The sequence below is a fragment of the Schistocerca americana genome, chromosome 2 (assembly GCF_021461395.2).
Source record: "Schistocerca americana isolate TAMUIC-IGC-003095 chromosome 2, iqSchAmer2.1, whole genome shotgun sequence".
NCBI classification, from domain to species: Eukaryota; Metazoa; Arthropoda; class Insecta; order Orthoptera; family Acrididae; genus Schistocerca; species Schistocerca americana.
This window is the reverse complement of record NC_060120.1, coordinates 477,087,921-477,103,611: the sequence shown is the minus strand read 5'-3', so window position 1 is coordinate 477,103,611 and position 15,691 is coordinate 477,087,921. Positions and strand designations below refer to the sequence as shown.

General features: G+C 42.8%; 1 protein-coding gene across 1 annotated transcript in view; it reads left to right on the top strand.

Annotated features, from left to right (window-relative positions):
- Positions 1-15,691, top strand: part of LOC124595347 (nose resistant to fluoxetine protein 6-like) — a 367,206-nt gene that overhangs the window by 293,706 nt on the left and 57,809 nt on the right. The window contains exon 9 of the mRNA XM_047134061.1: positions 6,496-6,689. Within this exon, the coding sequence (XP_046990017.1) occupies positions 6,496-6,689 (194 nt within the window). The remainder of the gene's footprint in view (positions 1-6,495; positions 6,690-15,691) is intronic.

Below are 15,691 nucleotides of genomic sequence, written 5' to 3'. Positions count from 1 at the left end.
TTACACACTTCCTCCAGACCAGGCGAACTGGTCAAATAGGTTTGCTCTTTAAGATTATGTGTGGTCTACGGTTGCCATTAGGCGACTTATAAAAGCACCGTTTGTTTATAGACGTTCCTGAGGCAACCCCGACAAATCATGATTGTTGGCCAAGAAAGGTTCCCACTTTTGGAGTTGGCCACATCTATAATTTCTATTCATGGCAGGGTATAGAAATTCTTACCGTTCTTAAGGTGATATTCCAGGGGACCTTCGAAACAATTTTCGATATCATTATTTGTTGCCGAGACCCAGAGGTTAAATTTAACGTACTGATGCACGTAATATCCGGTGTGAGGCGTAAATGTAGTTTTAACTGGCCTAGTTAACATTTATCAGGGGTTCTAGAGTCATCACAGGGATTCTGAGGTCACCAAACTACGTTTTTAGTCTGCATTGCTTCACCAATAAAACTTTATGACGCCTGTACAAATAAGCCCAAAGTGACAAACGGCAGTGACAAAAAAGGATTAAAAAGGGTCTTAGCACGCCTGGAAAGAAAATTCCTTACAATAGTTATGGAAACCTGGAAAGACTGTAAATTCAGTAAACTATTGATAATACAATTTTTGCTCGTTTGTGATACCAATCATAAGCTGGGATTTTTCGTTGAATTGCGGTCAATGAGTAACATTTCAAGAATAAATGTTGAGCACAGGTTTTTGTGTTAATATTACATTACGTGTACTTATTTGTTTACATATGTCGAGGTATATAAATGTGTCCATGTATATAAATAAATTGACAAAACTCTACTGACCTATACAATTGTTTTATATGAGCAGGACGCCTTACTCTAGCAGGGAGAAGAAGGCGCTGCGGTCGCAGGTTCGAATCCTACCTCGGGCATGGATGTGTGTGATGTCCTTAGGTTAGTCAGGTTTAAGTAATTCTAAGTTCTAGGGGACTGATGACCACAGATGTTAAGTTCCATAGTGCTCAGAGCCATTTGAACCATTTGCAGAAGAAGGGAACCAGCGGAGAAACGACCCTGTCGGAGCACAAAAAGGGAAATATGTCAGCATTCAAAAGACTCTGACAGAACGCTAGGTAACTGGCTGCCTCAATTCTCATTCCGCCCTCCTCACAAAGAATTTAGGCATGCGCACATATGAGCCCTTTTTTGTGCTGTAAGAATAGCAAAGAGACAGTGACGGTGGAAGACGGAGGAGACAGTGCCGATGAAAGAGAAACTGAGAGGAGATAGTGACACTGGGGGAATAAAAGTGGCAGTAAAAGAGAAAAAGAAGCACTGGCAGGCAAAGAGAGAGGAGACACTGATGGTCAGTGAGAGTCAGTGGCAGCAAAGTAGAAAGAGAGATGAATGGAGACAGAAGCAGTGGAGCGAAACAGAGAAGATAGAGTGAAATAAAAAATATAGATGAGTGGAGACCATTACGAGGCCTGTGAGGCCTGGACCCTGACACCTTGATGAACTTAAACACATAAGTATAGGGGTGGTTGCATTTCGGACCGATATTTTAAACGTGGGCATAGAGGAAAAATAAGTTGTATCCCACATATTTTTTGAGCCGCTGTCGTATGGTGCAGACGGTGGCAGTGGGAAAGAAAGGCAAAAGGAAACAGTGAAACTGAGAAAGAGGCAGTGGCAGTGGGATTTTCTGTAACAATGAGACAGTTCGAGAGACATATACAGTATATAGACAATGACAGTCAGAACGAGATGCTGAGTGATACATGATACTTACTGTAATTAAGGAAGACGTGGAAAGGAGAACCCACCAATATAAATTCCTTTTCACACAACCTGTTTATTTAACAATGTTTAAACTGTATTTTACAGATAATCGAAGCACTTAACCATAAAATTTTCTTTAACGAAATGAACAAATTTGCAAAATTCTTTTCACATTAAACCTTAAGTTGAATAGGCTTTTAGTCTTTGGAAAAGAAATCTGAAGTGCTGCATTGAAAAACAGCAAACAATATGACAATGATTACAAGACGGCCGAACCCGCAGCCTGCCCGTTATTGGGTGAAACAGCGGTGTTTGCTACCGTGCTGGACACAGTCTGTCTTATCAGCTGCCCTTCTGCAACACATGAGAACTATATAAGCACCATTGATGACGAGAGTGATTCAATTACTCAAAACAAATGACTTAACTTTTAACTTGGAAGCCGTATGTTGCAAAGTTCGGGGTTAAGATGCGCACCTGGGCTTAGAGGTTAAACAGATTAGCAAACAATATGACATCGATAAGGCTTACTTCAAAGCAACCAACCTCTTAATGTCAATCGGCAACCGAGGTGCGACTGGACCCCAACCCGTCCCTTCTGACAATTGACTAAAGCCATGGTGACAGTTGACTGTTAATATTTTCAAGGTACTGATTGTCAGTTATTAAGACCGCTCTGAAGGAACGTCTTAAAACATCACTTGTGAACACTTATTACAAGAGAACTCACTCGATGGAAGCACAAGATCCAGCTAAAATACACCAATAATGAGTCGATCTTTCAAACACGGAAACGAACAGCTTAGTACAACAGGTTGTTCAGATTATAACTAATGACTGAGAAATGCAATTGCCATCAAAGAATTCAACTGGTTATCAGCTAAATCCACCCACAAGGTGCCTCTTTTTGTTTAACGGCAACCTGTGTCTTCGCATAATTGTTCACGCTGTATTTACAACCAAGAGCTGATTAATTAGAACATTAATAATGGGTACAAACCAGAAAGGAAAGGAAATATAATAGCGGGACTAATTTTCAAACGTCAACTAGTGTCTTAGTGCAATACTACTACCTTCATTTACGGCCAATGAACCCGACCGAGTAAAACTGTGAGGGTTGTGTGCAAACCAAAAGAGAACAAGGAGGCAAGGTAGACAAAGAAGCAAATCACCACGAGGATTACAGAATGTTATGTGCTGAGTGGAAGAACTAAACAACAGGTTTGCAGGAAGGTGGTTGGGGCGCCATGGCCCTCATTCATGGCCCGCAAGGTCGTCCGACTTAACACCATTGGATTCCTTTTTCTGGGGATATCTAAAGGATCGTGTTTATGTCACTGAGCCCACATCCCCAGATGTTCTAAAACGGAGCATTGAGGACGCATGTTGCTCCGTGACACCGGCGATGTTACATCTCGTCCGCAGATCCTCTAGAAGGCGCATTGCGTTGTACATTCAGGAACATGGACACACATTTGAACATCTCATTTAAATCAACGTCCCACCGCCAGAACATCCATCACCCACCACACAGCCATGTATTATGTACAGCGTGTGGTATCTGTCCCTGAAACTTTGAAGGGTTGTAGCTCCCAAACTAAAAGTGATAGGAATGTAATTTAAATTGAAGTATACACAGCTGGTGTTACTGATTCCAGTGCATGATAGAAACAACTATTGTTCCATTTTAAAAATTGTGTCTTTTTGCTGTAACACTTTGGATAATAACACAATAAACTATGTTCATAGCTCCGCAGACAGTGTAACGTTTCTTATGGTGACCTACCGCAATAAATATTTCCGTCGGCTATTACTTCGTAACTTACAGAGGCAAATACAGTTAATGAAACACCCTGTACATCGGCAAGTAAAGACCTTCTAAGGACACAACCCCCAAGTACCAACTTTTCCTCATTGATATTGGCAATGGGGCCGCACGAGTGATAGTTGATACTACACATGAGCCCATGACGCCAGACAGAACAGCCTACTAATTTAACGGCGCCACGTTTCACTGAGTGTGAATACTTAACTAGAGAGTCTGGACAAAAGGATTTAGAATGTTCTATGATGAATGAGCACGAATATGTTTGCATGCCAAAATTTTTGATGAGGGGCGGAATGAGGGTTGAGGCATCTAGTTCATCACTCACTGTCAGAGTCATTTGAAGAGCAAAGTATTTACCATTTTTGTGCTAAGACAGGAGCATTTTTCCTCTGATCTGTTTACGGCTTGTTTTCTAATATAGGGGTTGTGTGCGCATTGCTGCATTACGCTCTTAATGAAACATCGATTAACAATTTGGCCAGCCTAAGAGTGGGTGAAGATATATGTGTAGCTGAAATGAAGGATTAAAGTACTCCATCAGTTTATTCAGATTAAACATGAATTACTTTGAATGGTGGAATTACATAGAATAATGTTACACACGGTGAAATCAGTGGAATGTGAAATAACTGACCTATCAGAGCAAGCAGAGCGTTTACAGACAATGACTAATGTAAGCCAAAGGGGTTGTGCTGAGCACAAAAATCAAATAAACTGAAATGCCAAAGGCCTTGGCGCAGTGTACCACCATTTGCCGTCAGATCACCCAAGTCAAGCGCTGCCTGGCTGGGCTAGCTCATGGATTAGTGACTATCTATATCTTTTGACCGCTGTTGGAAAGTAGGGTGCACTCAGCCCTTGTGAGAAAAATTTGTGAGGTACCTAACACAGAAGTAGCGGCTCTAGTCACCAAAACTGACAACGGCGTAAAGAGCGGTGTGCTGACCACATGACCCTCCGTATGAGCGTCCAGTGACGCCTTTCGGATAAGGATGACACGCCTGTCGGTCGGTATCGTTGGGTCTCCCGAGACCTGTTGGGAGAGAGTTTAGTTTTAGCCATAGGAATAAACTCCTAATGTTCAACAAGTTCATCGAAATCTGTATGTAATAAATAGTTCACCGTAACGAAGTGCAGTCACTGATATCTGTACTAGAACACACTGTTCAAACATGTGCCTGACATTCTCTGGAGGCAGTCTGCAGTATACGGTAACTGAAGAAAACTTCACAAGCCAAGATCGCTAAAAAAACATTTTATTAGATGACAGGTTTCGACAGAACTGTGCTGTGATCATCGCGTCTTATTGTTTTCAATTTTTACAACATATTATCCATCAGTGTTGCAAGCCGTTTCACACTGTGCATGTGCACCCCACTACCATGATTAATGATCTTAATGACAGTAGGGTGCACACACGCAATGTAAAGCGACTTGCAGTACTGATGAATGCTTTGTGGTGAAAACTCATAACCAAAAGATCCGACGATGACAGCATAGCTCTGTCGAAATGTGTCATCCAATAAAATGTTCTTTTAGCGATGCTGAATTGTGAACTTTTCTTCTTTTACCCATGTTCAAACGTTCTCTGTTACGAACTGTTACTCTGGAAGAATAACTAATTCCAAAACGGTGCACACTGAAATATTCCTAACACATCTGTACACCTGCGACTCTCTGGCCACTTAACATTACCGAGAACCTTACCCAACCAATTGTAAAGGTTGGCTTTAAGGTACGCTTAGCTACTCCGTTCTTTAGTTCTCTTTTTCCGATCATCATCTGACCTAATGCGTTAGGTTCCGTGTTCAGTGCCGCACCGACCACAGTTTTAATCTGCTAGGATGTTTCAAGACAGCTCACTCTCCGCGGCATTCTGGTAACTAAATAACTAGTTGTTCAAAAACATGGCTCTGAGCACTATGGGACTTAACTTCTGAGGTCATCAGTTCCCTAGAACTTAGAACTAATTAAAACTAACTAACCTAAGAACATTACACACATCCATGCCCGAGGCAGGATTCGAACCTGCGACCGTAGCGGTCGCGCGGTTCCAGACTGTAGCGTCTAGAACCGCTCGGCCACGCCGGCCGGCAACTAGTTGTTAAAAATAGTAATTACTGCATCAAAATACCTTACATTAAGAAAGTGGAATGCACTCCGTGATAACTTTCAAACTGTTAAACAGCAGCAAAAAATTGTTCAAATGGCTCTGAGCTCTATGGGACTTAATATCTGAGGTCATCAGTCCCCTAGAAAGAACTAAATAAACCTAACTAACCTAAGGACATCACAAACATCCATGCCCGAGGCAGGATTCGAACCTGCGACCTAGCGGTCGCGCGGTTCCAGACTGAAGCGCCTAGAACCGCTCGGTCAGGCCAGCCGGCTAAACAGCAGTAATCAGTCGCCGTTTTCGTTCTAGTTTTATTAGATCAGATTCAGATTTCGGCTAGTAAGTACCCATGATCAACGTAGTATTTAAGAGTTGTTATATCTACACCTGTTGTTCAGGTTCCTGTTACAGTTCATTAAACTCTTACTACTTCTGTCTACCAAACTATAGTCAGCAATAAGCGTTAATTTTCACGTTAAACAACTATATGAAGGATGTGGACTCGTTCCTCATCAACCTGGCTTAATAACAGTAGCATCAAGCTGTCACTCCTTGGATGGCTTTCCTTTGTCCGCCTGTTGTGCCTCTGCTGTTATCACAAATAGTGTGTACCACTTAGCTCTTTAACGCTGCTTTACTCTGTCGCCGACCGCGGTTGTATTTCCTCATGGGCCCAAGCTCTGTTTCTGAAAGTACGGTGATTGTATTTGGCTTTGTTGACTCATAATTTCCTGCATCGATGACTGTTATAAAAAACCTAATTACTTTCCACTGTAAGAACAGAACACTTCTTGAAATATTTTGCTTTTGCAGTGCGTGTTCCAGTCGTGGTACATGTCGGCGGATTTCCACTTCTTCATCGTGAGCCTCTTCTTGGGGTACATGACGTGGCGGTGGCCCGTGGCGGGCTGGGCAGCCATGGGGTGTGTCGCCATAATCTCCATGGTGCTGCCCTTCATGACCATTTACCTCCAAAATCTGGACGCATTAGTGATGCCGTTCCCGCAGTAAGTATTACATTTTAATGTAACACATTGCATACCGTGTGCCGGAAGGGACAATGTTGTACCTGGAGGACAGCGTAACCAGAAACATATAAAGCTGCTTGGTCAGAAATTTAGAATCACGGGAAGGAATGTGCCACAAGCAGGTTCCGCCGTTGTCTGCTGTTTTTCTTGATGTTAACATGAGGATGTTTTTCGTGCGGCATTTGTAATTAGAGCTCTAAACATTTAAGTTCTGTATTGAGGAGACAAAAGACATGGGATACCTATTAATATCGTGTCGGGTTTCCTTTTGCCCGGAGTAGTGCAGCAGCTAGACGTAGCATGGACTCAACAAGTCCTTGGAAGTCCCGCACAGAAATATTGAACCATATTGTCTCTATAGCCGTGCATAATTGCGAAAATGTTGCCGGTGCACGAACTGACCTCTCGATTACGTCCCATAAATGTTTGATAGGATTCAAGTCGGACCATCTGAGTGACAAAGTCATTCCTTCGAGCTGTCAACGTCCTTCAAACCAATCGCGAACAATTGTAGCCCGATGAAATGGCACTTCGTCATCGATAAAGCTTCCATCGTTGTTTGAGAATATGAAGTCTGTGGATGGCTGAAAAAGTTCTCCAAATAGCCGAACATAACCATTTCCAGTCAATGATCGGTTCAGTAGGACCAGAGGAACCAATCCATTCCACGTAAACACAGCCCACGCCATTATGAAGCCACAAAAAGCTTCTACAGGGCCTTACTGACAGCTCGGGTTCGTGGCTTCGCGAGGTCTACGCCACTCTCGAACCGTACCACGAGCCCTACCACGAGCAACTCAAATCGGGACTCATCTGACTAGGCCACGGTTTTCCAGTCGTCTATGGTCCAACCAATATGGTCACGAGCCCAGCAGAGGCAATGTTGTCCTTTCAGCAGAGGCACTGTCCGCCCCCCGTAGCTGAGTGATCAGCGCGACAGAACGTCAATTCTAAGGGCCCGGGTTCGATTCCCGGCTGTGTCGGAGATTTTCTCCGCTGAGGGACTGGGTGTTGTGTTGTCCTAATCATCATCATTTGATCCCCATCGACGCGCAAGTCGCCGAAGTAGCGTCAAATCGTAAGACTTGCACCCGGCGAACGGTCTGCCCGACGGGAGGCCCTAGCCACACGATATTTACATTTAGCAGAGGCACTCGCGTCGGTCTTCTGCGCCGGAGCCCTTTAACACCAAATTTCGCCGCACTGTACTAACGGACACATTTGTCTTACGTTCCAGGTTGATTTCTGCGGTTATTACCTGCAATGTTGCTCATCTGCTAGCACTGACACCTCTACGCAAAGGCCGCCGTCCTTCGGCGTTTAGTGAAGGCCGTCGGCCACTGTGTTGTCCGTGGTGAGAGGTAATGCCTGAAATATGGTATTCTCGGCACACTCTTGACGCTGTGGATCTCGGAATATTCAATTCCCTAACAATTTCCGAAATGGAATGTCAAATGCGTCTAACTCCAGCTACCATTCCGCGTTCAAAATCTGTTAATTCCAGTCGTGAGGCCATAAGCACGTCAGAGTCGTTTTGACATGAATCACCCGAGTACAGATGACAGCTCCGCTAATGCACTGCCCTTTTATACCTCGTGTACATTATACTACCACCATTTTTATATGTGCACATCCCTATCCGATAATTTCTGTCACCTCAGTGTACATTAATATACTTGGAACATATTGTTAATTCTTCAATTGCAGATTTTTATTTCAAGTAAGATTCTATATATTTTTGTAACAGTTGTATTCCTTGTGGGCGGTTAAGCCATACTTCATCATCACCGAAACAGCAGAAGGTCTCTTACCATGGAACATATGGTAATTAAAAATTAACTGAGTTTCGTACATTTCCCAACGGTTTTACCTGACATGAAAATGGAAATTTGTATAAGTTTACAGTTTTCTCAGTTTCACGATGTATTTAACTTGTAACTTTTTTTTGAAAACACATGATTTTACTTAGTATGAATGTGTAGCAGAGTAATAGCGTAACAGATTGACGGCTAAATGCAATAGCTACTGCATCACATTTAAATTTTATTAGAATATTTGTTCCTAAGTACATGATAATGTTGTAACTTGAAACGTGTTTTAAAATTTCGAAAGCATTAATTTTTCCGGGGTGATTTCAGGAAAAGACAGTAACAAATCTAAAGTAATTGCCACCATTAAAAATTGATTGAGAAAATACACTAACAGAAAGAAAGCGCAGCACCAAGAAGGAGTTGTGCGGCATATAGCGATAGTTGGTAGGCGTGTTTATACACATAAAAGATGATGTCTGTGCAGATTTCGCGCCAGTCGCGTAACAGTGGCGCTAGTAGCGCCACTATGAGAATGCAAATCAAGTTTGCTTTAAACACACGGTGTAACGGTCGTAAGCGTTAGTTACCTTTGAGACTGGTCATTGACGTTAGTCAAGAAAGCGTTCAAGGCGACAAAGAGGCCTTTTTCAACACCTCACTGAGTTTGAACGTGTTCGTATGGCAGGGCTACGAGAAGCTGGATGTTCCTTCTGCGGTACTGCGGATATACTTGGAAGGAATGTAATCACTGCACATGATTGCGGGCACCTGTAGCTGATGGACTCTACGACTTCGACAAGTTCAGGGTAAGATCGGCTACGTGTATTACAGAGAGGAAAGAACATCGTGTTCGGTGTATGGCTCTGGCCCTTCGTGCTGCATCTGCACCAGCGATTTGAGCTGCAGTTGGCAACGCAATGACATAAGAAACCGTTAAAAATAGGTTACTTGAAGTACATCTCCGATCCAGACACTCTGTAGCGTGCTTTTGACCGAGCCCAAACCACCGCCGTTTGATACTTCTTTTGTGTCAAGCAAGAGCTCACTGGAGGGCAGAGCGGAGGTGTGTTGTGTTTTCTGATGAAAGCTCTTTCTGTCTCCGTGACGATGGTGGCCGTGTGTGTATAGATTAGGAGGAAGACAGTTGAGAGCCTACAACCAACCTGTCTGCGGCCTAGACACTCTGGACCTGCACGTGGAGCTATGGTCCGAGGTGCAAGGTCGTATGAAAGCAGAACCACTCTCTTGGCCATCACACGCACCCAGACATTGAGTCTGTACGTCAGTCTCATGACTGGACCTGCTGTGCTGTCGTTCATGATCATCAGTTTAGAGGATGTTTTCCAGCAGGATAACGCATGCCCACATGCCGCTGTTGTAACTCAACATGCTCTATACAGTGTCGACATGTCTTGGTTGCTCGATCACCTGATCTGTCTCCAGTAGAGCACATATGGGACTTCATCGGACGTCAACTGCAGCGTCGTCCACAAACAGTTTTAATCGTCCCTGTATTGACCGACCAATTGCAACAGGCATTCAACTCCATTCCGCAAACTGACATCCGGAACTTGTGCAACACAATGCACGCACGTCTGCATGCTTGCATTCAACATTCTGGTGGTTACACCGGTTATTAATGTACCAGCATTTCACTTTTGCAATAGCTTATCTCGCGCTAACATTAACTGCGATCTTGCAATATTAATCACGTAAATATGTTACTACACAAATTTATTTACGAAATTCAATTTTTCTACATTAATTTTTTTGTGTTCCGAGTTTTACCGGCAGTGTATCTTCTATCACAGGGCTTTCTGGAGACGAAATTCCGAAAAGTGTTTCAAGGTAGAACAAGCTCCCTTTTCTAGTCCTGGCGATGATCTATTCTGTGGTACTCTGCAACAAATTGTAATTTTGATCCAAACAGATGTCACGTTTAAGAAAATCAAACAATCCCTTTGGAGAAGGAGAAGCAACTATATTATTATCAAGACATAAGATGGCAACCCACTTTGAGAACTTACATAAACACTGGTGCAGCAATATTTTGTAGTGTTCTGTGAGAAAAATTTGTAGCGCTGCAAGCCAACAAATTAAGCCAGAATCATTCCAGTGAAACGCAGTAATACATCGAAAATGTTTAGGCAGACAACACTTTCAGATGTAAGCGAAACTCACACAAAAATATCACCACAAACGACGTTTTAGATGAACAAAAGGAAATGTGTGTGGTAAAATAACAAATTTTTGGTACATAACATAAGAAATACTTTAATTGAACCACGAAGGAAATACAGGATTATAGCAATGTAAATCACTTAGAAATGAAATAAAGAGGAAGGGCACAGAACCCATGCTTTGAAAGCTGCAGAAAAAAAGGTGAAGATATCGTCCAGAATATAGAAAAGTCAAAACAACCTTCGGTGAACTTGAGTACAGTGGTGTCAATATTTAAGAGGGCAACAGGAGTTCCGCTGTTAAACGCAGAGGAGATAGCTGCTAGTCAGGCAGCAGCAGCCAACCGAGACAGACGCGACTTCCTAACCAGAAGTGAATTTTATATCATCATCTGTGTGCTTTAATAGTTTATTTTCTTGAGTTTCTGGGTGTTTATTTAATATCTGATAGCCACAGTTCTCGCGTTTTCCTTTGCGTCGGAAAGTAAAAGGACTTTGTGACATATTACTAGTTCCTAATCAGGGGCAAATTATTTAGTTTCACCTGAGTGCTTCGATAGTTAGATTTTTGAATCTCTGCGTATTAATCTAATTTATTAGACACAGTTCCTGCGTTTTCGTCAGTGTCTACAGTAGAGTTCCGCAGCAAGTGTCTAGTTCGTTTATCTGTATAGTTGTGTTTTCCACAGTCTTTAGTATGGACAGGGATATGATTATAGTGTGCAGATGCGAGTCGGGTTGCTGACACTTCGCTCTCAGCTCCAGGCTGCGTTGGCTTTGGTTACACAGTTTGAGGCTGTTGTGGGTGGGCACCACTATTGTTGGCAGGCCGTGAGGATGCAACGGCCGTCCCGCACGTACGAGTCCTCTGATCGGTCCTCACCAGTGGCCATCCCAGTTACTGCTCGCACTGAGGTTGACCTCTCACCTGTGGTTGAGAGGGAGGTCACCCTAGGGCGTAGCAGGCGGCGAAAGACTTCCCAGGTGGCTGCATGTAAGGCCCTCCTAGTTAGTCTGACAGACAGGTTCTAGGTACTGTCTGTGCCTGACACTGTCGCTTAGCCAGATGCCGTCGCCTGTCCTGTTTCAGAGGAAATCTCTCAGTCTGCAAGATCCGGACAATCACTGGGGGTGGGATTATTGATAGTTGGGAGCTCCAACGTTAGGTGCATTATGGGGCACCTCAGGGACAGAGTTGCCAAGAAGGGGAAGAAAACCAATGCGCACTCAGTGTACATAACAGGTGGAGTCATTCCACGTGTGGAACGTGTCCTTTTGGATGCCATGAAGAGCACAGGGTGGAGCCAACTGTAGGTGGTGACTCACATCGATAACCATGATGTGTGTCACTTTGGATCAGAAGAGATTCTCTCTGGTTTCGAGCGGCTAGCACAAGTGGAAAAGGCTGACAGTTTTGCTTGCGAGATGAAAGCAGAACTGAACATTTGCAGCATAGTCGACAGGACCGATTGCGGACCTCTGGCACAGAGTCCAGTGGAGGGTCTGAATCAGAGGCTCAGGCGGTTCTGCGACAGTGTAGGACGCAGATTCCTCGACTAGCGCCGAAGGTTGGTTGGGTTTCGGGTTCTGCTAAATAGATCAATTGTCCACTATACGCAGAAGGCGGCTACACGAGTAGCAGAGGCTGTGTGGCGTGGACTGGGCGGTTTTTTGGGTTAGAGGGTCTCAGGAAAACACAATAAGAGCATCAGTCACAGAGGGTGCAGATCGAACACAGGAAGATCGTAGATATGAGAACCATCGGTATAACAATTGTAAATTGTCGTAGCTGTGTTCGGAAAGTACCAGAGGTCCAAGCGCTAGTAGAAAGCACTGATGCTCAAATCGTTATAGGCATTGAAATATGGCTAAAGACGGAGATAAGCTCAGCCGAAATTTTTGCGAAGAACCTAACGGTGTTCCGAAAGGATAGGCTAAACACGGTTGGCGGTGACGTGTTTGTGCTGTTAGAAGTAGTTTATGTTGTCGCGAAATTGAAGTAGATAGTTCCTGTGAGTTAGTGTGGGCAGAGGCCATTATTGGCAACCGGAATAAAAAAAATAATTTTATCCTCTTACCGAACTCACAATTCAGGTAATACAATTTCTGAAAGGTTCAAAGAAAAGGTGAGTTTGATTTCAAACACGTACCCGACCCCTACGATTATAGTTAGTGGTGACTTGAATTTACCTTCGATATGTTGGCGAAAATACATGTTTAACTCCGGAGGTACGCATAATACATCATCCGAAATTGTGCTAAAAGCATTCTCTGAAAATTATTTTGAGAAGTTAGTCCATGAGCCCACGCGAATAATAAACGGTTGTGAAAACACACTTGACGTATTAGCAACAAATAATCCTGAGTTAATAACGAGAGTCAAAACGAATACAGGGATTAGTGAACACAGGGTTGTCGTAACGAGATTCAATATTGTAACCGCTAAATTCTTCAAAAGTAAACTAAAAATTTACCTATTCTAAAAAGCAGATAAAAATTCACTTGATGTCTTCCTGAGAGACAAGTTCCACTCCTTCCAAATTAACAACGTAAGTGTAGACCAGGTGTGGTTTGAATTCAGAGAAATAGTATCGGGAGCAATTGAGAGATTTATGCCAAATAAATTAACAAACGACGGAGCCGATACTCCTTGCTACACAAAACAGGTCAGATCACTGTTGCAGAAACAACGAAACAAACATCCCAAATTTAAACAGATGCAAATTCCCCTAGATTGGCGAGCTATTACAGAAGCTCGGAATATAGCACGGACTTCAATGCGAGTGCTTATAATGGTTTCCACAACGAAACTTTGTCTCTAAACCTAGCAGAAAATCCAAAGAGATTCTGGTCGTACGTGAAGTATGATGGCGGCAAATCAATCAATGTCTTCTCTGCGCAATGAAGATACTATCGAAGACAGCGCTGGCAAAGCAGCATTATTAAACAGCCTTCCGAAATTCCTTCACCAAATAAGGCGAAGTAAATACTCCAGAATTGAATCAAGAACAGTTGCTACCAAGAGCAACTTAGAAGTAGATATCCTCGGAGTAGTGAAGAAACTTAAATCACTTAATAAAAGCAAGTCTTCTGGTCCAGACTGTATACTAATTAGGTTCCTTTCAGAATATTCTGATACAGTAGCTCCATACTTAACAATCATATACAACCGTTCGCTCGACGAAATAGCCGCACCCAAAGACTAGAAAGTTGCACAGTTCAGACCAATATTGAAGAAGGGTAGTAGGAGTAATCCACTAAATTACAGGCTCATGTCATTAACGTCGATATGCAGCAGAATTTTGGAATATATGTAGTGTTCGAACATTATGCATTACCTCGGTCTATTGACAGACAGTCAACATGGATTTAAAAAACATCGTTCTTGTGAAACACAACTAGCTCTTTACTTGCATGAAGTGCTGAATGCTATTGACAAGGGATTTCAAATAGATTCCGTATTTCTGAATTTCCGGAAGGCTTTTGACACTACCACACAAGCGGCTCGTACTGAAATTACGTGCTTATGGAATATCATCTCAGTTATGTGACTTGATCTGTGATTTCCTGTCAGAGAGGTCACAGTTCGTAGTAATTGACGGGAAGTCATCTAGTAAAACAGGAGCAGCCGTCTTCGGTTGTTTCCAGATGACGCTGTCATTTATCGACTAACAAAGTCATCAGAAGATCAAAACAAACTGCAAAACGATTTAGAAAAGATATCTGTATGGTACGAAGATTGGCAGTTGCCCCTAAATAACGAAAAGCGTGAGGTTATCCACACGAGTGCTAAAGTGAATCAGTTAAACTTCGGATACATGATAAATCGTCAAATCTAAAAGCCATATATTCAACTAAATACCTAGGAACTATAATTACGAACAAATTAAATTGGAAGGAACACGTAGAAAATGTTGTGTTGCAGGCTAATCAAAGACTGCGTTTTATTGGCAGGACAGTTAGAAAATGTAACAGATCTACTAAGGAGACTGCCTACACCACGCTTGTCCGTCGAAAAAGTTCAAAGAAGGGCAGCACGTTTTGCATTATCGCGAAATATGGGAGAGAGTGTCCCTGAAATGATTTGGGGTGGACGTAATTAAAACAAAGGCGTTTTTCGTTGAGGCGGATTCTTCTCACGAAATTCCAATCTCCAGCTTTCTCCTACGAGTGCGAAAATTTTTTTTGACACCGACGTACATAGGAAGAAACAATCACCATGATAAAATAAGGGAAATCAGAGCTCCTACGGAAAATATAGGTGTTGGTTCTTTCCGCGCGCGACACGATATTGGAATACTAGAGAATTGTGAAAGTGGCATGATGAACACACTCAGCCAGGCACTTAAATGTGAGTTGCAGAGTATCCATGTAGATGTACTGCTTGATGACATGACAGAAGGAATGGGAGTCGATAGGGGATCCAGTTCTAGAATCAGAATTCGATAAGGCTTTGGAAGTTTTGCCATCACTTTAGGCAGAAGCGGTAGATAACACACGTTAGAAGTTTGTATTTCGACTTGGGGAAGTGCAAACAAACGACTGGCTATTTAGGTGGGCATGTAGGATCTATAAGAATGGAGCCGTAACATCGGATTTGCCGAAAAAATATTACCTAGATAATCCCGAACATAGCATCGGCAGATACCGTACGAGCGACAGATATCGTGTAATCATTTTAATTTCACAGACATCCATGTTGCTAACGCGAGTAATATATAGAAGAATGGGTAATTAAATTGAGAAGCTGTTAGATGATGATCAGCTTTTCTCCTTGGAAAGTTAAAGTCCCGCAGAACTAGTGCTGATGTTGCACCTGATAAAGGAAGAAAGACAAGAACAATAAAGACACGTCATAGAATATGTCGACCATGAAAAAGCGTTCGACAATGTCAAATGGTGCAAGATGTTTGAAATTGGGGGAAAATAGCAGTAAGCTGTAGGGAAAGACAGATAATATACAGTATATACGAGAATCATGGCGGAACTA